This window comes from Ruditapes philippinarum, unplaced genomic scaffold (assembly GCF_026571515.1).
Source record: "Ruditapes philippinarum isolate M1 unplaced genomic scaffold, ASM2657151v2 ctg708_1_1_1_1, whole genome shotgun sequence".
In the NCBI taxonomy this organism is placed as follows: Eukaryota; Metazoa; Mollusca; class Bivalvia; order Venerida; family Veneridae; genus Ruditapes; species Ruditapes philippinarum.
The window spans coordinates 258,112-283,513 of record NW_026866967.1 but is presented as its reverse complement, the minus strand read 5'-3'; the positions used below and the strand labels follow the sequence as shown (position 1 = coordinate 283,513).

The following is a 25,402-nucleotide window of genomic DNA, read 5'->3' as shown; positions in this document are numbered from 1 at the left end:
AAACTTTAAATATTAAGAGACTTTTCCTTCTGTGGTTATAAATCCTGCCGACAGATTTGAGAAACGTGAAACCATTTCACACTCAAATTAAATGTTCCTAGTAGAAACGAAACGTAAAAAGAAACAAAACAAAACAAAAGAGATGATGAATTCGGAAAAAAATCAATTATGTCGGAATCATTTGACAGCTACGAATAAATGAATGTATTTGTGAATGGCTGTGTTGAAATCAAAAACGTACAAACATCCATTCAATTCATTTTAATAACAGGATTACTCCAAGCGTCGGAGAAGAAGAAAATTCATATAATGATATGAATAATACACATTCGAATGTTCTGGACAGACTAGCAATTAGAATGATTGAACACTTGATAGTTTAAGCAGCCAAACCCTCCAGAAGTGATAGGTTATCAATCAATGTACCTTAAGGGATTTAGAACATTCATTTCTCATAGATCTTGAAGAAACAAGATAACGGTTCAGTGATCCACGGTTACAAATTTGTCTGTTACTTTGTTGATTAGTGATACTCAAGGGTGTTTTCCATTTTAATGTTTAAAACTCCAGATTATAAGCTATATGGCAGAATCCTAAGTACAGTAATGGTCAGCTGGTGTAATTAGTGTGTCAGAATGAAAGATAGGTAAATGAAAGCCGTGTCCCACATTTCAAAAGCAACTGAGCGCATTCGTATAAAATATTCTTGGAAAGAGCAAATACCAAATATAATAATATGCAGATTACATACTCGGCTCTATTGTGCCTGGTCAGGAAAAAAATGGCCATTACGTTATCTCATATGCCTTTTTACAAATGCATATTTGTCAGGATATAAAACCTAAAGATATAGGAATCCAAAATTGACTAAAACATATCTGATAGGCAACGCAGGTCTGTCTGTAATTTTGTAATTTCTGATAACTTTTATTCTTTTACTGTTATACATCAGAATCAAAATATACATATAATGTTGTCACATATTTCATTATAAATCATCTCTTTATCATATATTGAAAACTTCAACAGCTTATTTAAGCACATGATGCATTGATATACATGCATTCCCTTGTAGTAAAAGAATATGATAAACAATATCAACAAGGAAAGGCAGCGTTCAATGGACGCAACCCCCACACGATCCAGCAACAAGTGCCAGCGGCAAGGAGCCCATGACGACCAAAGTCAAACATGTTTACCCGAGAATATTTAAATGCATAGGCACTGGCCGATAATATCCTAGAGAAAGGCACCATATACATTATACTTGTAAGACAACTCATACAATATCATGTCACTTCATTAAGTTCATAGTGATTCAAAATCAGATACAGCATATGGTGCGGGCAACAATTATAATTTTACTGCTAATGTTATAGATATTCCTAACAAGAGAATGCTAAAGCGTTTTGGGAAGGAAAAAGAGAAAGCAATAACAGTATCAAAAAGAGACAGTTGAATCAAAGAAGAAAAAATGAGATGGTATCATATTTGGAAAATGACAACACACATAACTTACACATATCAATTATATAACTACACCCACGTGATACAGACAGACTGTAAACCATCTTGCGCTATATTATTATTCAAAACATAAATTGATATCTATATAGAGTTATTGCTTTTAACTTATCACGAAGACTAGTTATTATGTTATCTATTTATGCTTGTTTTCGAATTGAATACGCTGTTGTTATCTCAAAACCACTACAATATTCGGAACATTTATCTGAAAACATTAAAATTTGTAGATATAATAATCTCTTATTGAGTTATTCATATTGACAACAAATCAATACGTTGTATAGCAGCAAAAGAAGTCTGTCTGTTAAATAAGAATATATCCGACAAGGATTTATGAAATTTGCACAAACAAGCAACATTTGATATACTTTGCTTTTACTGTTTTAAATATCTCAGATGCACTATATTATTTAAGCTTGTACAATATAAAATTATATGCAAATTATACATAACAAGAAGCCGCTTAAATCAGGGGGAAACAACGTATCCAGTTCCCGTTTTCTAAATGGTTAAGTTTAGTTTTAAATGATAGTGTATTGATAACTGACCAAAAAATGATTGACTTTCTTTATCGTGACAAATGAACATCTACAATCTTAGTTTCTTCTATGAAAAATTGAGCGATTTGTACTTTTTCATGACAATTCAAATCCCTAGCAATAATAACAAAAAATATGGATCAAGTAATTGATCTTTTGGCAACGAAGAAGTCGTCATTAACGAAACCTTATTTAAATAAATGCATCATTTTGAAGAATTGACCAATTATCAAGTTCTGAAACTTAACATCAAAGCGAAGATACCCATAGGCCGAAAACGAACTTTCTCAATTTCCCATGATGGCAATTATTAGGATAAAATAGCAGACCGTCATCGGAATCAGATAGAATAAAAACTAGATTCTATTTCCCTTAACAACAGAGTAGATTCCACTGCCTCGGGTCATAGCAGACTGTTTCAAATGATGACGACTGGGAACAGATTTATTGTTCTCAGCAAACCTGTTTAAAATTGATCAGATTAAAACGAAATTGATTTTGCGATTCTAAATATTTCTAAGAACCTTATATAATAAGTTTTCACGATCGTTAAGCAGAATTAAAGACTAAACAGTGACCCATGTCATTGTTCAAGTACAGTTATCGTGCAAACTCTAACTATAATAATAAATCTAACTGAAGAAAATTTAAGGGGATACATCGGGGCATTTTTCAAGTTTTTTGTTCCTTCTTTTTCTTAATGACACTTATCAACACTGAGTGAAATGATATTTTATTTAATAAAATTATATGAAACATGTATGCTGCAAACTAAGAAATATACACATATATTTACATATGGAATTGTACAAAGTGATAGGTAAAACCAAATTATGAAACCTCATTGTATAACTCATGAAAAGAAGGATTGAGTATAATAAATGAGTCAAAAATGTTGATTATAAATTTCTTAAGTCAATAAATTCTAAAATAATAGACTGTATGCTTTGAATTTTATCGAGATAAATATTATCTGATACATAATATTCTTACAATAAAATATAATTTCAAATTTAATGACGTTTCGATGGAACCATTACAATTTAGTTTTGATTTATTTAAGACTTTGGAAGTTCTGCCTCAATTTTTGTCTAATCAACGAGCAAGTGCAATGTTCTACACGCTAGGTTGACTGTGTTGTTACATTTATTTGGTCCTTCGGAATCATAAATTCCAACACTTGTAAGTATTGAAAATTGAGTAGCGCTCAAGCCGGTGCTAGTGGGCGTAAGGAATGTTGCTCTTTACAGACTCAATCGAACCGAATCTGAAATTTTCATGTAATTTTGTTGTCATTAATGCTTCCGAATAATCACAATTTATATTTATATCTATATATTCTTACGCTGTCGCATCTTTATAATATTTTTTTTTAATATTTAAATAACCTAAAGTCCACAATAACCCAAAGAATCATTCCGCCCACTGTTCACGTCGCGTAGTAAACTAGAGGGCATATTGCACAAATGGGTTTTTTTTAAATCGAAGTCGGCACTATTTATATAAATGTTTTGCATAAATTGTTTTATAGTTTTATTCAATATCATAGCTTTGCAAAAAAAGTTGTTTTGTACAAATTAAATAACATTTATTGACTTGGAAAGAATATCCCTTTGATATCCAGAAAAAACTGATCATCTCTTCAATGGGGATATTACAACGCACAAAAGACATCTCATGAATATTCAAAAAAAAAAAAGAACAAGGCGACTTCATGAGTTTTAATCCTTTAGGAATATCTAAAGTCGAATGTATTTTTTATTTTCCAGACACAAAGGAGAAATGCCACTTACAAGTGAAAAGAATCTGATATTTTCCTTGTAGACAGAATCAGTCAATAGTGTGCAATCAATGTCTTTTTAGTTGATTTATTTACCTTTAAAACAATGTACTATGACTGGTTATAAAGCATCGTATTGAGGGTTTTATTTATAACACTTAGTACTTAGCACATGAGATTGTTTTAGCTAAGTAAATGTGTAATCTTCTATATCGCATTAAGACAGGAAAACTGTTTTTAGTTATTAGTTTACAGTAAGGGATGACTGCTTTTATGACAAGCATTCATTTTGTTGATTTGGATCAATTCAACATATAGAGCTATTTTGGTAAAAACGCCATTCACAACAAGGCTTCTAATCACTTCAAACAGAAAAAATGTTTTAACATTTGTGTTGATAAAAACTTAATTTATTTATACCCATTGAAATAAAGTTTAATATATATATATAAATCACAACTGAACAGTGTTGGCAGTTTCCCTTTTATATTTAATTTAATCTTATTTTTTTCACCTGACTTTATCTTCTTTGTAAGCTTTCATCTGTTTAATAAATAATTGTCTTTAATAATTTTTATACTAATAATACTATTTATTTCGGAAAGAAATTCAATTATATTCGTGGAACTATGTACTGATAAACTAACTTCACTATGTAGTATACAACAGTGTGCATTTTATGTTTCATGACCATCATCAATCAAACTCATATAAAAAAAAGCTCAGGACCTCAAGGAATTTCTACTATGCATATTTTTCCTGTAATAACTGACAGTAAGCATGTTTCTCAGAACATTAATGTCTTATTTCTTTCCGTACCGCTATTCATATGCACTTACTGCTAGTGTTTAACAATATGACATTGATAGCGATTCATCATGTTGTCCAAAACTTATGTCTTTAAATGATATTTTTTTAGAAAAATCATTTGCTATAGTTGTTAACCGACAGATTAATTGATTAAATTTATATAGAAATAAAGATTTTGCACAGTTCAAAAAGGGCATAGTTCCAAAATGATAATTTGTGTAATTTTATTGCTTTATTATAAACATATGATAAAGCACCATTTTTTAAAAATAACTATTGTTGTTGTTGTAAAATTTTATTTGATTTTCTTTCTTCATACATTTCACAACAAATCGTTAAAAGTTATATGAATACCTCTTGTAAATAAACGCATTGCTTTTAATTAAACTTTGTAAAGAAAATGTATCGAGATAGAATAATTATCAAAGCATTGTTCCGACTTTCTGGGATAAGGTCGTAATAATGTACATTGATTTGATGGCGGGATTCGCTATAGTAACTCAGAACACCTTGGAAACTTATTACAACTATGCACCAACTGAAGTGGCAAGTTTAAACGTAATTTAAACGCTTAAATGTGTTACTTACACTGACAAGCGTTATTAAACAGGTAAAATGAAGATGAACATGGTCATAAATATAAAACTATTCACAGTTTCATTGAAGTGAAATCAAATATTTAGAGAAATAGAACTAATCGTCGATATGTTATTATTTATGTTATTTTTATCAGAATTTTTGTTAAACAGCATCTCATAAAAACACATTATTCGATATGTTATGCTTTAAAATACATTTTTATGTTTGTGGAATAAATTTTATCTCACCCATTTTAGATATTTAGATATTTACGTTTAATTAAAAATAAATGGAACACGGATAAGGCGTTCACACTGAGGGAATAACATCACTTCTTTCCTCATTAAATGCTCTTTTTTCAAGGCGTCTTGTCTACATATAGAAGTCCTTGCTAGATGTACAATTAGTGAAAACATTTACACGTCTACTTAAATACACCCATCACATTGAATAAACTTCATTAAGAATTATGAACACACATCTCGTAAGGCATTTAACTTGAATCCATGGCTGTATATTAATATTAACGGAAGTTTGGAATTAAAAAAAAAGAAGCGAATTGCAATCAAATATTGCCACTGCAGACGTTTTGGATAAGGTTTGGTATGAAATCACTTTGTAAAACTATAAACAATGCAATATAACACTTTTAAAACAGATACTGTTCAAAATGCAGGACAGCAATATCAATCTTTAATAATGACTCAAAAGTATTTCTTTCGTTTAATGTATATGTACATACCTTATCAATATTTTTCACAGACACAATGCTATTCACTTCAAATTTTCTAATTAAACTTTAACTTAAATGTACAAATAACTCAAAAGCAACAACGAATGATATCACAACAATACTTTTAAGTCAATCTTTTTAACTTTTAAGTTGCCGTAAATGTTTCTACATTCTTCATACGTACAGATACTTATATACATACAATAACTAATGATTTAAATAAGAGTAATTGTTGATTTCTATAGGCAGACATTTTTCCTTCCAGAAGGTCCGAGACATAAACAAAAACACATATTGCCATATAAATATTGTAAATTTTTCTCCAATGTTCTATGTTACGTTCTTTGACTAAAAAGTAGTAAAACAAAGGCGGTCTATTAGTGATATTCGTACTTAAAGTCAATATACGACCTATATGTCAAACATATCTCATCATTGTTTCAAACTATGTCGAAATTTACATGATTTAGACATAACATAGTTATATACATTATACTTGGCAGTGCTCGTTCTTACCGGTTTCGTCTCTATACAATAACAAAGTATAATCTCTTTTGTCTTTTAGATGTTATCATAACAGACATGTCAAAACAAATTGTGGAAGAGTTTTCTAAAATCGTAATGGACTATTTCCCTAATGTAAAGCCTAAAAATTCCATGAAGTTGTGGATTCGATTATGCTCGTAAACAAAAGCAAACATTTAACGATGATTGTTATATAACAATCAAGCCTCATACTTCTAAATGCCAACTCGTGTTTTAACAACGAATCGATTACGATACGACACTTTTGGAATATTGCAATAAGTGCATCTTCAAATTCAAAACTCTTTAAAAGAAAGATTATCAAGTCGATTAATCTATGCAGAAATGTATAGAAATAAGACTTTACTGATCAATAACGATTTGCTCAATAAACAAAAATAAAAAGAAAGTTTGACACACGAATTGTTTTAGAGATAGATTTGCAATTTCTTGAAGACATCAACTCTGTTTAATCGTAGACACTTTATATGTTATTAAACATGATACACAATTTTAAATAGACTGATATGAAATAGAAGAGATACAAAGTAAATTAACAGATAGCGGAAAGTTTGTTTGGGTAATAAGCTGCTATGGACCTACCTTTATAGGGTACGAAAATATTGATAAATAAACATTCTTCGTTTTGATCTCCTATAAATGTGCCAATTCGAGATAAACGCTCATGTAGCTCAGTTGGAATTCCTTCAAGTCTTCTTAAGAAATCCTTCATGACTTTTTGGGGACAAACTGCTTTATGATTTATAGCGTGTCTCACACTTGACGTAGACCGTCCTTGGTCACGTGGTGACAAAAACCTGACAGTCCTATCTCAGCATACGGAAGTCCTCGAAATTCATAAACATCTCTAAGATTACAAATTTGTTTAAATTGTATTTTAATTCCCTGAATCTCAGTACCGTCAATCATGATAATTTTTCGGTCACCAAGACGCTTTTTTTCCAGCTCACACACAGACGTTTTAGGGCCATATTGGTTTGAAGTTTCTTTATAATATTGACTTGTGATTTCAATAACAAAAAGAAGTTGTATTATGATTAAAATTAACGGCGCATCCATTATCGTTAAGTTACATTACTTTCACGTGTGAATGATTTGGCATTGCACCAAGCCAGCGTTTATTTCTATTATTAAAAATGCTCTATTTATGTTTATACTTCTTCAAAATGTGAACACAATTCACATAAGATAAAGCAAGAGCAGCTTTAGCATTTGTAAATGATACAACAGACATATAGCACAAATACAATTATTGTGAACGGAATAGTTTTCATTGTTGATTTATTTTACTCCATTTCAAACTCGTTTTTACTTCTATATAACACCTCAAATTCCACTTCCTCCACTGTTTCGACGTTATAATAAGTACTCATATTTCCATGTTTTTGTATATTTTTTTATCAAATTGTTGAATTGAATCGAACTGATTGAACAAGTGACAGTCAAAATTGTATGTGTAATGGTTTGTCTAGACCTACCTCAGAGTGATGACATACGACTATATTTAGAATACAAGTGAACAAAGCGCTGGGTAAATGTAAACATATTCGTCGACGATCCATCAGACATGTAAACACTATTATGTATTCGTTATGTCAAGTTGATGTATGATTAAGAAATTTCTTAAGATTATTTTCTTTTTTCTTGAAAATAGTTCTATCCGAACACTAGGAATATATGAAACATCTGAAACATTCACTTTAATCCTTCGGTGAAACTACGTGAAATATCCGTTTTCTCTTTCTTTGCTCTTTATCAAATGCTGTGAATTATTTGTGCTACACAAAGAGGAATTTCTTGTCACGCTAACATGCCCCATTACAGAGTTCTTCAATACTAAGTTATACTTTCAAAAGCAGCGCGGATAAACGGTTATCTTCTATCATTATATCTCATTCCTCTGCTCCTACAGATTTGAGCTACAATGAATTACTGGATAAGGCTTCTCATGGTCAATCATACATCTCGTTAATTATCCTCACAAATACAAAACTATTCCCGGTCTATAAGAAACCACTAGTAACTCCAATATATTATCATTTATAAGCCGTTTTCTCTTCTGTACCACTCGTACATTTAGTAGAATAATTTGTTTCTATTTTGTTTACAGCAACGATTTTATATAAGATATATCAGATATTTTTTCCATAAACAATATTGATACTAATCTATCAAGTAGCGATATATAGAGTTTTTTTCTTCAAATTTTGCGAACAGCAATTCAATAGATCAATTTATTTAAATGACAAATAAATTCTTACTATAGGTTTTCACCAGTTACAATTGCCCTAGTGTTGTTAACATTTTCTTTAATTCACTGAAATTTTTTGACACTGCAAATATAAGTTTTATTCAAAATGAACAGATATTTTTATCACACTACTAACTATTTCCTTTTACACATCATATTTAATAACTCAATAAAACTTATTTAGAATGAGTATTTTTTTTAAGCAATCATTAAATCCTTTCTGTGTGTTATCCGTTCTCTAGGTATCGATCGTTGCTTAACCGTAGTAAAAAATGGCATATCTGCAACTGTTACAAGTAAGTTAAAAGTTACTTCCGAGCTGCAAGATATTTGGAAACAATTGTCAGAGACTTAAGTGATAACACATGTGTTTGCGTTATATGTGTACTCCAAACAGCACCATAAATACAATCAAAACACTATAATCCTCAAGCACACTTGTTAAAGCATTTCACATTTTAGTACTCGCTATTCCGTCGACATGAAACAACAAATGGATCGACAATACAAAATACTTGTAAATTACCTAGAACGTTATGTTGAAAATTCCTTAGCATAACTTTCCATTGTTTGAGTACGAACATTACTAATTACAATAATGCCGACACCCCTGTCTTGATTATTTTTTTTAGAAATGGGTTTATTACCTCTATTGTGCATCTAAAATCCGTATTGACCAAATAGGAGCGATTTTATAGTTTTTTAGTTGCTCTGTGTAGCCAATATGTTTGATTAATATTTCAAGAAATTATGCGCTTGACTTAATTGTTTCATTTATAGAGAGCAACAAGTCTCTACATCATTTGACGCTTCTTCGAGCCAAATGTATTTAAAACCATAAACTTTTTCAAAGCACAACATAAAATTATATTCCAAATGTGTAGCCGAGTTGACGTGAAAGACTTCATTAACATTCATCAGACAATAAACTACAGAACTTATTATATATCCTTAAAGAAGTAAATCTATATTTACGGCGTTTGTAAAAGTGGTTACACGATAGAAGAAGTGCTCGCGATTTACTTGACTACGAGTTTATCTGAAACACTGATTCGTTCGTCTACAGACAGATTATTTGTTTTTTCCCGAATCTGTCTTGAAAATCCGTTTTATGAGATAAAGCTTTCTTCTCCGCTTGCTACTTAATACCTATATTTTTAATTAAATGGATAGAAAAATCAAATAAGAACTAGTCTATGAATTTAAAAAGTAGAATGTAAAATACTAATGAACACCACTTTACATGAACTTACAAAAGTGATAAAAGCATACCTTGATAGAAAAAATAACGATTTAAACAGCTCTAGCTGTAGCTGTTTTAGACGTTTATTTTTGTTTTCAAGTAGTTCCAGTTTAACTTAATTAACATTGTAAAACTTGTCGTAGAAATGCACAGTGTTTATCCAGATAGACGCAACGTTTAAATCAATGGCTAGAACAAATTTATATATTAAGGCATTTTATGCTTATCTGACTTTCAATCATGTTCAAATTTAGAGCTTCTTATTAAACGAAAAGGTAGGCCAAGTAGGATTAAATGCTTTACATTTTCTATGGATATTTGATGTTCATCTTCAATTTGTAAAAGCACGTTGATTCAGAGACTTTTAAATTATTATGTCTAGACATAACACATGAACCTAAGACAATGACAGTTTATATGAAATGTAAATTTTAATGCAAGATGTTGCTGAATGAAAAGAAATGGATGAAAAAAGAAGATCATATAACAACATAATTATTTGAAAACAGTTAGTATAAGACAATGTGTTAATGCGTTTCTTTACCGATAAATGTGCGCATTTATTTATTTCTATGCAAAACCAAATTTAGTAGTCTGGTACTCTTTACAGTTACAAGCGCATTTAGAGTACATGTCACACTAGGGATTTTATAATCATTTTAATACATTTTAAGACCATCCTTACCTTTTTCGGGAACAACAAGATTTAGCCAAAGGCACCCGTCAGTTTGCTTTTTCGTAAAATTTCCAAGTTTAGACAACTTGGCACGTAGTTCTTCAGGCAGACCTTTATGGAACTTAATAACCTCATCCATAAACATTTGGGGACACACTGGTTTATGTTGTGTGGCGAATCGTTCATTGTTTATAGTATTTGTTACAGATTTTCCACGTTGTCTGTTTGGTAAAAATCGTAGACTCTTCATATGATAGCTAGTAAGGTCGGCGTATTGTATTCCTCGATACTCATCCACTTCTTTAAGGGCACAAATAGGTTTAAACTTAACCTTTAACCCCTGAACCTTAATACCATCAATCATAGCAACTTTTTTGCCACTAAGAAAAGTTCTATCCAATTCACAAACATCGATTTCTGTCCCTTTATACTGATTTTGACTTTCCTGGTAATAATGACTGTGAGTTTTGAAAATCGATATTATAACGAGTATAACTATAAAAGATATGTTAGCCATGTTTATATAGATGTCTGTCACGTGCTCTTACTTTATTTATATACATATAATCAGATACTACAAATGATAAGAGGTTTACTAACTAAATATGACTGTTTATTAGGTTTCTATTGTCTCTGGTACTTTTCTGACATATACGTTACTTAGCGTCGCTATTAAACATTCTATAAATTGCACAAACATAACCTTGATAACAGTGTTTGTAAAGTCTAACATGCTATCTGTTATAACATCAATGAAGCACTTTTGGTTGTCAAATATTTTAATCTGTTGCTTTTATTTGTATTTTACAACCCTATATGTCTAGACAAGGTCCTGATAAATTACATACACACAAAAATCAATTTCAATTCACTGATACAAAAGATTTGGAAAGAAATGTTAAATGATACACATCAAAGTTATTTCCAAAGCTGCAAAATATATTGGTGATATCAACCAATGAAACACCGTTAATATTTACCCTTTATAATCTCTCCTTTATATGCAACACAGTATGATCCTTTTGTGTTTTAACTTTTTCCAGTCCTTACTCGTCTCAGAACACCAAATAACTACGTCATTCATGTAAAGAAATAAGTAAATTTGCATCGGTTCTCTTTCAAAGCAGGTTACACAATTTAGGAAACAGGTCTCTACCGACAATATCAATCCATGTTTATGGCAATATAAGCACAAATACATTCCATGACAAACCTTATTCTTGTCAACTATTATTAGAATCAGATACAACGTAAATCGGAAAGACAATCTGGAATATGTTCGTTTATTTGGTTATCCAACGCATTGTTTCCAATTCTGTGGAATGGTATAGATTTTACAATACTGTTTCCAGAAAATCCTCAAAAATCATTGAAGATATATAAATGTTACATATATTTTATCGGAAGTGCATACGCCATTCTAACCGCTATTTTTAGACACCATTAGTCAAATAATTGCTTCACCAGTTGTAGCGCGTATCATACAATAACTGTCGGTAAGTGCAACAAGATTGGAGATGTAATAAACGTTTCCATGGCATGAATGTTATTGATTCATCATTTAAGCGTTTCACAGTTTATTATAGATTTAAGATTCCTTCCCTTCGCCTTTTAATCAAGTCTTTGAAATCAGAGTGAAATTTGATCGCATAGGCATGACCTTTTATGCTTTCTGTCCTAAACTGAACAGTTAATGAAATTAAGAACGTGTCACATTTGTAACTTTTAATCACATTTTGCATTAAAGTATAGCCATATAACATTTTGAAAGTATATCATTCCAACATGATTTCACTAATGTTATCCATATACAACATATACGTTACATAAAAGAACATATTTTCTCAAGAACAAATATAATTCCTAGTTCAGACCGGTAAATCTGCAACTGTTATTCCTAAAGTGGGATGTTTGCCAACTCCTTGATATTTGGAAATAGTTGTTGATGCTAAAGTTATTACACGTTAGTTGGCGTTATATTCACATTCCTATTATCGCAATAAAAACAATCGCAACATTAAACTCTGAACATATATTGCTCCAGTTTATATTTTGTGAAATTATATGCTTTACATTATGTTTTTGCTATGTCGATTTAGACCTAGATTGTAGTATTTTGCAGCATGCAAAGTATAATTATATGCATACGTTTTTTTTTGTTTTTGTTTTATAACAGTGAATATTATTGAGATGGACTTTACTTTTATTTGGAGTAAAAAAGAATGAAACTAACCCAAGACTGCTTCAATTAAGCAGATATATTAACTAATTGCATTTTACGTTCATTTTACTTTTCAAAGCATTGATTTTTCAGCACGAATGTCACAAAAAGTCTTTTGATTTCATCTCTCGGGTCTAACTCAAGGAATGAATCAGTTTCGTAAGATAATATATGGTCGTTATTTAAATTGGTCTTAAATATCCGTGTTTGAGATGAGCGGCAGACACATGCAAACCACGATTTTCCAAGAACGGCACATCGTTGTGATGTTCAAGGAAAGTTTTTCCTCTCTTATTAAAGCAGTTGACTTTTTCTTCACACACATTGTACTAATGTCTATTTCAACTTAAGTTTAGGTAAATACTTTTAACGTTTTGCCTATTTTACCCACTTGTTCTGTTTCTCTTTTGTGTCTGCCGTTGTTAGTTTGTACAGATAAATCAAAAAAAAAAAAAATAAATCTAAACATTGCAAAATCTGAATGGCAAAATAATAATTGTCTACGGCTTTATGTTCATACTTATTAACTAATCGATTTTAATTTGAATTGTTACATTTATATGAAATACACAATATCAAAAGTTTTGATCAACCGATTAATTAATTTTATTGACATAAACAAGACGGACTAATATGCTTATGGTTAACTAAAAGCTCGGTATGTCATATGTATACTTATACTTTTGAATGATTCTGAACATTTTAGATCGTTGCTACAAATCTTCTTACTTAGTTTACATAAAAAATAAATAATTAGAAAACTTATCGCTTCAATCTTATATACCGGCATATTTAAGTCATTTGATCAAAACTGTATGAAAACCACTGAATAGACCATGATCTCCTTGATAATGTGTTTGTAGGACGGGTTTTCATCGCTGTTTAAGATCGAAAATAAGTTACAGAAGTCCTGGGAGACCATCGATGAAACGTAGCATGTATGATATAAAGCGCAAATGAATCTAGATGGGATTTTTCAAAGCTGAGGCAATAATGTTTCTTTCTCATAAAAGTGATACAACTGAATGCTTTATTGATTGTTCAGGGAAAAAGACTTGTGTCAGAATGGCATATATTTGGATAAATATTTATGCAAGGGCAATCGTTCGCTTTTTCAGTATGCAAAAGCCTGATGTAGCAGCTGTTTGTTATAAAGACATCAATGTAAGGAAAACAACATCTTATTTTCAGTGTCCTTTTTCCTTTTATTTGTCAAAAAATGTTCGGTGGCATTCATATTGAATGCAATATTCTATAAAAAAATATCCTATGCAAACTTTTCAGAAAGTTGTAAATATTGATAAACTTTAATAGCATACTATTATACATTTATATTACTATTTTAGCTAATTTGGTATAATAGCTGAATGTAATCCTTACAAACACTAGATAAATGGTTGATTATGTTTTTTTATTTGTTTTGAAATTATAATACACATATACCACAAATATTTGTCAAATAACCTTTTTTGTTTAAAACATTTGAAAGTGTAATTATTCTAAAGATATACTAAGCTCATCCTTAAGGAAAAAAATAATTTATTGAAATCAATGAAGTTCTTAATGATTATGTCCAGTTTAAATAAACAAATGTATAATCTATCTATTGGATGCTGCGATCCTTATTACAAGCCAAGTAAAGTTGCTCTTTTCTTAAAGAATTTCCTTTTTTTAATGACACTATATATTCAAAATGTGACCACCTATAGTGTTTAGAACTTTAAACATAACATACAATGTATCTTCTTTATATGAAGTCAGAACTTGATTATTTTATTTTTACAAAGACACTGAGTAGTAATTAACAATATTTTCTAAAAACAAATTTAAGCTTAATAGTATATCTTTAAACAAAACTTAGTAAAAACCTTAAATAGTGTTACATTTCGAGAGATATCTGTAAACTCATCTGCACATATGCACAAATCTTGACCCAAATACATAAGCATTACAGAATAATAGAGCTTCTTAGAATTTTGCAATGCATACTTGCCTTGTCAAATATGACATTCATCATGTTTTTCCTATATGTCTATGTCTACGAAGAAGAAGTTACAAATGCACTTAATGCCTCTGTAAAAACAGTTTGACGTTTACGACGATTTATCTCAAATGTTTCTCTTTTCTCACGTGTTATTGATGTGTTCTGACTAGGTTTTTAAATGAATGTCATTGCCAGTTGAATGCGTTTTTGCCTTGATTGACACTACATAATTTATTTTAACATAATTATGCAACTGTAGTTAATTATATATTTCATATATCTAATTCGTCAAGAAATCAAGAAGAGTAATGTTCATTTCAGTACACCGTGGCTGCAATAGTTTGCACTATTTAGTAATAACGTGTACCATATTGTATTAAAACAAATGCCTTATGTGGTCTGTATAAATATATACGTAAAATAAGACACTTAAAATTGTGATAAAATTGATTAAAAACAGTGTTGACGTAAATGCCAAAAGAAAGGAAATGTAATGTAATTATACAAAACTTATATGTAGAAATATTTTTATCTTTAATCTTTTGGACAGTGAAATGACACACAACTTTAAGCTATAAAATATCGTTTAATGTTTATCCTAACATTTCTTAAGATATTTTATGACATATGTATACATTTAATTATTTTGGACAAATATCATATTGTTCGAGTTATGAATTCATTATACAAGCATTACGTTATAAAAGACCCTAAAGTAGTTTGAATTGACATTGCTCAAGAATTACGGAGTCCAAATGATAAGAGATTTGCTAATTTGTAACAATTGAAGATTTTATGTAAGGATTACTCATTTCATTGAAAGGAAAACTAAAAGCATGTAACAATCTAGAACTCTTTCTTTCATTTCAAATTCTATACACAATACATTTTCCTTGTGTAAGGTGATGTATAATCAATTCAATTGGAAATGACTTAGATGAGTAAGCTTAATTGCAAAAGCATGTAAATCAGGAAAAAATCGCACATCACAATGACATGCTTTGTTAAGATACTAAATGCAGCATCTGTTTCCAATTATGAATGGTATTAAAACGATGTTGTGTATTAATTATTGCTATTGGTAGACATCCAAACGCAACTCTTATGTTTTTGTATTCATTGAAAAGTTATTCGTAGGCCTTGGAAAAACGTACATGAATCAAGTTAAGAATATGACGTTAAAATTAGAAGAATATTGTTATACACATGAGCATGTATATAGTATGAAATATTTATAAACTGTTTTACATACATCCTTTCATAAAATTGCAAACATGTCATTTGTTGTGAAGCAACTATTGTCATCAACACAAATTACAATGAAGGGGTCAGTGTAAGCATAATGCAATACTTCGTTTAAATTGTAATATGGTATTACAAAATGCAAAATATATAAAAGTTAAATATATCTTTTTATTTAAAAAATCGTTTCAGAAAAGCACCTGATCAAAGTATATTTTGTATATTTTGTACTGACTTTGCATTTTATTGTTTGAGACTTGAATAAAAACGGTATCCTATTAAACCATGCGTATATAATTCAAATACTTTAACCGTTCAAAAAGATACATATACTTCTTGGATTGCATAAATCTTACACCAGAACAAGTCAATTATATCTATTCACATTTAATCTTACTTTACACTTCGATTAAGAAGTGTGCATAATTTAACAAAAATGTTATCAAAATAATAGTGTGGTGCCTTTTACTTGTTTAACCGCACATGTATGTTATTTAGAACATTTTTTTTAAAGTTTTAATGGATTGTGTATTGATACATTAGAATAATAACAAAAATGAAAGAATATTTATAAAAGTATGCATAAACTATCTGCTGAATGGCTCTTTTTAAAATAGTTTCATCCCTACAAAATTTCGAAAATGTACAGTTTCCTTCGCAAAAAAAAAACGTAACTCCTGTCTAAATCTTGTCCGGTTATGTGGGCAAGAGTTATGTATTAAGATAACTCTTAAGTCAATAAAATGTATGTACATCATTCGTGTTTATAGTTCATATATGTATTAAAAGTCCAAACGACGTTACAGACTAGCAGTATTATAAAAATAATTATATGTATCCCACCATTTTAAGACAACATTATAATATTTTGAAAAAAAAATGAAATGAAACAATTCCACATAGGCAAAATTGAACGAACATGAAGAGAATGAAAAGTATAGTTTAATACCTGTACGATTTTATATAATTATACTGAAGTTATATATTTCTAATAATAAAGCACCAAATCACAAATCGTAACGTGACAGATAATTCAACTAATTAGACGAAAAAAGATTTCTGTCTTGTAAGATAATCGATAATGACTGTTTTGTCCTACCCCAAGATGTTAATTCTATTATAAAAAACAAATAGACATCGTATCTTGTCTCAAATACTTTATCTAACAAGTGAATCTAACCGTACACAACGTTAATTACGTAATTATATGAATTTTATTTGATCTAAAAGATTAATTGGGCTTTTCTAGGCAAATTATACAGCCAACATCAGCCAAAATTCAACTAAGTTCTAGTTATTAAATAACGAACAGGTGAATATCGTGCTAGATATTTCAGAGATGTGTTCATATATACATGCCAAACATTTCTTTACCATCTGTCAGAAATACAATTGCTCTAGAAAGGGTGAGATTAAATATTGACTAAATATTGACCCTCTAAATGACAAGCAATGGAGTTATTCCTATTGTCAACTGAAGAAAACAACATTTCCTGATTATCAGAGTCCAAACAATTTAGATTTTATATATGTACTAAATGAAAGGGTTTTTCACATGCAATAGCTATCAAAATATCTAAAACGTATTTTTAACCAAACTAGGAAGTTATTTTAATATCCATGAACCAACATTAAAGTATTTTTACATGTTGTCATTGCTTTAAAATTCCAGTCCGTTCATTTCTACTGTAACATGTTAATAGGGAAAACTTGATTGGCAAAACATTGTAAAAAACTGAATTGCGAATAATAATGACACCGATTATAATGTGTTAACTACGAGTTCCTCATTACGTCATTGAAAGGTTTTACCAGCAAATAAGTTACAAAAAGGAGGAGAGTTTTGTATTTCTATTTTCGATTTAACAGAAATGTCGATAAAGGAAATACTTTTTTGAATTTGCATGCATTATAATTTACAACAAATATTCGAATAAGTAGATCCATTTTGAACTAATTACTTAACAGTTGCGTTGCACTTAAAGCATTTCATCTTAAAGTAAATTGTCATATAAACTTTTATTATGTTATGACATCCATTTATCACTCATAAACTTACCTTTGTAGGGCACGAATATGTTAAGATAAAGGCACTCTTCACTTTGATCACCGATATATTTTCCTATTTTAAAATACTTTTCACGAATTGCTAATGGTAACTCATTCTTCGTGTTCAAATATTCTGCCAAAGTTTTCTGCGGGCAAACTGTTTTGTGATTTATAGCATGTCTTACTTTCGTATGAGATCTCCCTGGATCTCTTGGCGAAATGAACCTTGACTTGGCGATCTCTGCGTATGGAAGACCCCGAAACTCATTAACATTTTTTAGACTACAAATTGGCCTGAACTCGACCTTTATTCCTTTAAGGATGGTTCCATCAAGCATTGTTATCTTATGATCACCTAATAGTTTTCTTTTAAGCTTACACTTGTCATTGTCATCTACCCTACCGAAAGGTTCTGATGATGTCTTTAGAAACTCTGATTCAAACAGCACTAGAAATCCGACAGTAAAACCAAAAACATTTGACATATGCATGGTTTAGTATTTATTCCATGACAAGTATCTGCGAAATATCTCTAAAGTTAAATATAATCATGTGTTAACCGTAATCTAACTTTAAAATACCTCATATCCTGTTCAATTGAATTCATTTGTATATGGAATAATCAAAGTCACTTCTCATGTTTTCGCCACGCTTGATGCAATATCGTTAATTACGAAAACCATTGCATACCGAGATCTTTTCAAATTGAATATGTGTTATTCCATGGCAGTCAGATTATGACGTATTGATTCCTTTTTCAAGATGATGAACTATAAAATGTCAAGTACAGAACATCACATTTATATTCATATCCACATGCCTTCCAAATGTCATTCGAATTGTCTTTACAACCTCCAATTGGATGCAATTCATTTGAATATGTATTCGAAAGCCGCTATGAAACCACAGTATAAACACATGGATATTATCCAAATAACATACGATCTGAGGTATCAACTAACATCTTCGTCCCCAGCAAGTATCAATTGCTCTAGATTATTTGCTTAACGCCACGAAGTTAGTATTGTCACTCTCACAAAACTCATTATATAACTTCTTCAATACGACATTCTGCATTCAAATGCAAACATAAACGCTCCCTTTTCAATTTTATTTTCTAGATAGTGATTCTTTATCTGCATTTTATCTTCTGAGACATATCTCCGTGTTATTATAATATTTTAATACATAAGGCAATACTTGCAACGAGACGACCAAACGAATAAATTATTATCATTGTAATTATAGGTTGTTTCTTAAGTGATTGAAATCCGCTGCTATATCCAAGGTAGATTTGATTAACAACAGATATAAATGTAGACGATTCCAATAATTAGGAAATGAATAGTCTACAAATAGCACACATAAATACAACAGATACCTATCTTTTTAAACGTTTCAGTAATTTACAGGAGCCTATTAACAGCACAGTCAGTCAAATAATTACAAAACCAGTTTCCGCACAAATACAGGTTGTTAAGCTTTTGCTGCATTTAGTTATACGATACGTAATTATTCTATTTATTACTAAAATGGTTTAAAGGCATAATTGGTAATGTTAAGTAATTTGTGTCATTCAAAATTTGTGTTTTAATTCGAAATATACTGTTCGGTAATTTGCTGTAACAGAATAACAATTGATAATCAAAAATTTGATTTGTCTCCGTCCACTTCCAATATTTGCTAAACTGTCACAAAAAGACTTAAAGAAAACGTCTTTTGTAAGAGAATGTCTAATTATGGAATTCACTATAGCAACACAAAGCCTACTGAGTATTTCGCCCGTCATAAGGACATTTTGATTTCAGATTAAGTGCTTGAAATAGATTAATTGTGCCTCCTAATAACTTTATGTTTGAGACAAACGCCTATTAATCTCGAAGTAGTCCAAGCACATAAGCATGTTTTGTTCACCACGAGAACTGTAAAGTAAGGTCTGAACATGGATTGTGAAGGCACAGACTAATAAACAAATAAACACAAACGGAACAGAGACAAAAGACGTAAATTTTGAAGACTCATAGTTAACTTGATTTTATTTTTTTCCAGTAAAAATGTCTTTCAAACGTTTTTAATTAAAAGTGCGACAAGTCTGTTTCGATACAAAATACAACGTGTTCATTTACGAAATGACTGATAGAACTCTAACATAAAAGTGCTACATTGTCAAATAATATACCTTACTGTTAAGTCATTTAGCGAAGTTATAATACAGTCAATCAAATACATAGAAAGTCTATGTTAATTTGGCACCGTAATACAAAATATTTAGATATACCGCTCACATAATAGTGTTTCCTAAAGACATTATCAAAACACATTTGAAAAAATATAATCCGAAAACGTAGCCTTCTTGACGTGACTGAATTCCTTAACCTCCAACAGTTCATGAACATTAAGCGCAAAGAAATGACAATAACTCCTAAATGAATTTTGTCTATATGTTTGGCGTTTAAACGTATCTACACGATAAAAAGCAGCTAAGCGATTTACTTGACTACTGAATCACTCATCCATTCGCCTACAGACATATAATTTGTTTTTCTCCTGGATCGGTTTTGAAACACAAATAATAAGATAGAAATATCATCTTAAGTTGTGTGACTTTGGACACAGTTTGCCTGATATTTATATTCAATAACATGATATTATATATATGTGGTTTATAATATTACGCTTTCTTTTTCATCACGATTGTTTTCCAAATGACATTTATGTACAATTTCATAGCTACGACTTGCTGTGTAGAAACAAAACTTTGATAAGTTTAGTTCTTCTTACTTGTGTTTTAATGGTCCGATATTGACTGTTTCGCTTTTATTCTGTAACGGACAAGTTTTCAACGGACTGTTCTAACAGCTTTGAATCAGTTAAGATTTAGCGTTAAATTGATGAAGTGACATTGTGCTCTTTTCTTCAGGGTCAAGTTGTTTGAGCAGAATAAAGACCGACTGTTATAGTGATGACTGACCAACGGTTGATATTGGAAAATGATTAGGAAAATGAAGATCTGACAAAAATGTTCAATGAATGTCCCGCCATTTTTATAATTTGAACGTTACAAGTAAATTCCGATGGATGTTTACAGAAATTTTTTCTGGCCATATGAGTTATTGATCATTTCGTCGGAGTAAATATTAAAACTGAAATGAAATATGGCAGAATGTAAATTTATTCTTACTGTCATCGGTTCACTCACTATGTACCCTTGGATAAGTATAAATTGATGTTACTTTTAATGAGCATTTTCCTGGACCATAAATATTAATGAAAATTACCCTTTTTCACCCTCTTGTAATGGCATATAAAGAATTTATATAATTCAAAGTTTTCAGATTAGTGCTTAGTAGTACCACAGGTACATTCTGTTGACCTTATTCTAGATTTGTGGCAAAAGCAACTCAATATTATCGCTAGCATTTACAAAACTGATACCATGATAGCATTAATCTGTAAACTTGTGTTATTGCCAGATACAGAATTCTATTACACTATTACAATAATAAAGAAGATAACCCCTTGTCATCTATTGTCAAAACATAAAGAAGTACAAACTTGTAGATACGCCTCTCGAATAATTGTGATTCAACTGCAAACTGTCGAAACAATATGACTTATAGTAACTATATTACATTTATACAAAAAATTTTAGAGACCAAAGAAGACCTTCAATGAAAACAAATACATTAGGCAAAAACATGTGAAACATATTCTGAAAATGATTATACAAAGAGTTTTCTTGTATGTATTATATGTATTGAAGGAACATTATGCCTCAGAAATGAATATTTTTTTCCGTCTTTAGAAAGGGCACACATTTATTTTAAAATATTTAAAAAATGGTTTTAGAGCATGTTATTAGATACTTATCGCCAGACGAAAGAAGCACTGAATGTGAAAATATTTGTCATAAAAGTAGCAATATGTAAAAATTAGTATTTTGACTTCCATATCATTATAACTGTATTAATAAACAAAAGCAACAAATGCAAAACATGTTTTAGGTACTTGACCAATGAGTATCATTTTGGAAACTATGAAAGGACAATGGAAATAAAAAGCTTTAAGAAAATAAAACTAAAATCATTTCTGTGGCATAATGGGCCTTTATTATAGTTTTTGCTATAGTACGTCGACACATAAATAGTTAAATATACGATTTTACTTTGCGACATATCACAATTCATTCTTTTTCAGGTCATACACATTATATTTATAACGAAATCGTGCAGTTCATTACATTCCAAACGATAACGTGTGGGTTTATGAATTTTAAATGTTTAAGTTTTGTTTCTCCATTTGAACGTATTAACGTGGTTGCATGTAACTTCTAAACAATTAATATATACCTCAATAACCATTTGAACCAATGTTTCATTTTATTAAAAATGTAGGTTTTATTCAAACCTAACATGTGACAGAATATTTCTAATTAATTATGATGTACAATGAAAGTCATGTAACCTTTCTTCTTCTAGTGTGTGTCCTTTTGAGATTTAAATCAAACAACAAATACAACTGATATATCTAAATATATGTTCACAATGATTATCTAGCAGCTTAATGCGTTGTCCCATTTCCAATTAAGTAAAGACATGAAGCAGAAAACCTCGTCGTTCTAAATAAATAATAATGTGCTCTCGCGAGTAATCATGGCCAATGTAAAACCAATAGGGTATTTAATTAATGGACGAAAGAAACATTTGAAATACAATCGTATCACAATCATGTATGTAGTATGTACTCGAGTAAGGCTTATAACTTTAAATTTGGAAAATAGGAAAGGAAAAAAATGAGTATCATCCTCGAACTTACATGTCCACTTAAAATGTAATCAAGGGCTGTCAAATTGATAAAAAGTCATTATTAAGTGAAAGCTTAACGCCGCTTTACAGTACAAAAGATTGTAAACAAAAGTCTAGAAATAATAATAAATTACACCTATATATTATACCAAAATAAAACAAATACAAATCAAAATAAATGATCGGATTTTACATAGCAAAAAAGCTATAACGGTGGTTATAACAACTTATTACAAGGGAAGCAAATGCCGAGATAAAAAAAGATATAGTCAAAAGTAAAATATGCATTGCAATGTATTTGTTGAGTAATATATTTAAATATCACGAATTTGAACGTACACAACAAACCACTCTATTTCAGACTTATTTTGTCATAACCTCTTAACAAACGTATATACACGTCTATTAGCCTAATTGGGAAAGAATTTAATTATGTAAGAGGTGTTGGTGATAAACATAAAATTACTTTTAGCCTTACCTATATAAGGTACAAACAAATTTAACCAAAGACATCCTTCAATTTGTTTCCCGGTAAATTTACCAATTTCGACCATTTTTTCCAATATTTTTTCAGGCATTCCTTTCAATGATTTTAAAACGTCTTCCATCGGTTTTTGTGGGCAGACCGATTTATATTCTGTGGCAAATTGTATTCTACTATGTTTGTCTGAAGTAGGTCGCCCTCGGTCTCTATTAGGTAAAAATCGCAAACTGTGCTTATCAGCAATATTCAGTTCTGCGTATTTAAGTCCACGGTACTCGTCAACATCCCGTAGCCCACATGAAGGCTTGAATTTCACTTTCATTCCTTGAACTTCCGTTCCATCTCGCATATCAATTTTCCGATCCCCTAAATAAGTTCTGTCTAATTTACAATAACCGGAAAGCTTGGAATAAAATTGCGTTTGACCATTTTTGTAATATTGACTCTGTATTTCAATTATCAAAGTAAATACAATTGATACAATAAATTGAGTGCCCATGTCTGCACGCCAATATATGAAAAATTTATGGCGAATATTGTAAAATGTACCAAGCAATCAGCTTTGAGAAAACATTACTTTTCTTATATTTTGCCACCGCTTTTTCAAAAATCAACAAACCGTATCGTACCAAATAAAAAATTCTCCCTTTAAAGGCAAAAGTCGTTAAAACTTTTTTTCTTGAATGTAGTTTATTGATTAAATGTATCATGTTATTTAATCTTAAACAAAGATACTATCATAATTTTCATATAAAGTATGCCAAAATGAAATATATCACTGAAATAACACATTTTCACTATTTTTTATACGATCGTCAAAATTTCGATACCTCAATTTAGGAAAAGATGTAAGCCATTTTTTATCTTCCTATCTTTTCCGGCTTTACTATTTCCTTTACACAATTAAGCGAATTTTATCACGCTATATTCCCTCATTGCATATCTGCTTTAATACAAAATTCCAGTATCCATGTAATGGTAGCCGTTATCACTTCAATCTAATCCTACTGCCAGTAACGATGTAAACGCGAGTGAATTTCTTGCAGTAATATTTGTGATAAAGCTCTTCTTGGTCAATCTTATATCTCGTTAATTACCCTGACAATTGCGAAACTTCTCGGTGTTTGAGAGCAAAAACTAGCCCGATAGATTATCCCTCATAATGGAATGGTTCTTCATTTTATCACTCTCTTTATTTCGTGGAAATGTTACGTTATTAGTGCAACGATCTTATAAAGATAAACTTACGAATCGATACAATAGAACTTCCTATAATGAATTTGAATGCAATTTCCATTTCATTCAATATGCATGTGTCTATCTGTTATATCTAACAGCTTAGAGGAATCATTGTATGTCGACACGTTTGCTCTACCAGTCATTAAAAAAGATTTCGCTTTCGGTTAATTACATAAAACTAATCTATCCGAGTAATTGCACAGTTTGATTTATTAAGAAGACAAAAACGTCACGAGGAAAAATATCAGTATTATTCCGATGGTAATTTTCCCGAACTCGCTCCTGGCTTTTCTAAGTTTTGTACTTCCTATCTTCTTAGCATTAAAGGCTTTAAGCTGTTGAAATGTGTGTTGGTCTTTTTTTCTGCTAGAAGATCCCGAAACATCCCGAATGAGACTCTTAAGACTATTGACATTTTTTCCCTACTAGAAAAGCAATACCTACAAGATAAAGGCATTGTCTTGAAGATATTACTTATGTTCGGTCATATTGTTAGACATATAAAACAACCGTTGATGGGTTAAGCGATAACACATGTGTTGGCGTTACCACCGCAATAAGATTATCACCATCCGTACAATAAAAACAGGAATTTTATTGGTTGTTAAGTTGGATTTGGCTGTACTTTTGTAAATCTCTTTTTTTACGTTTGACCTATAATCCATTATATCAAACAGGCTTAAAAAATAAGTGA

At 30.3% G+C, this 25,402-nt stretch overlaps 1 protein-coding gene across 5 annotated transcripts in view; it reads right to left on the bottom strand.

Moving 5' to 3' along the window:
• The window catches only part of LOC132734363 (neuroligin-4, X-linked-like), a 134,979-nt gene that overhangs the window by 103,302 nt on the left and 6,275 nt on the right, over positions 1-25,402 (bottom strand). The window contains exon 1 of one of the 5 annotated variants that reach the window (XM_060721096.1): positions 23,464-25,005. The exons of 1 other annotated variant lie outside the window; for it this stretch is intronic. In XM_060721096.1, coding sequence (XP_060577079.1) covers positions 23,464-23,968 — 505 coding nt within the window. In that variant the 5' untranslated portion in view covers positions 23,969-25,005. Of the gene's footprint in view, positions 1-7,096; positions 8,638-10,693; positions 12,566-18,190; positions 19,204-23,463; positions 25,006-25,402 lie in introns of those variants that run through there. 3 more of the 5 variants (XM_060721097.1, XM_060721094.1, XM_060721098.1) reach the window with 3 other exon arrangements.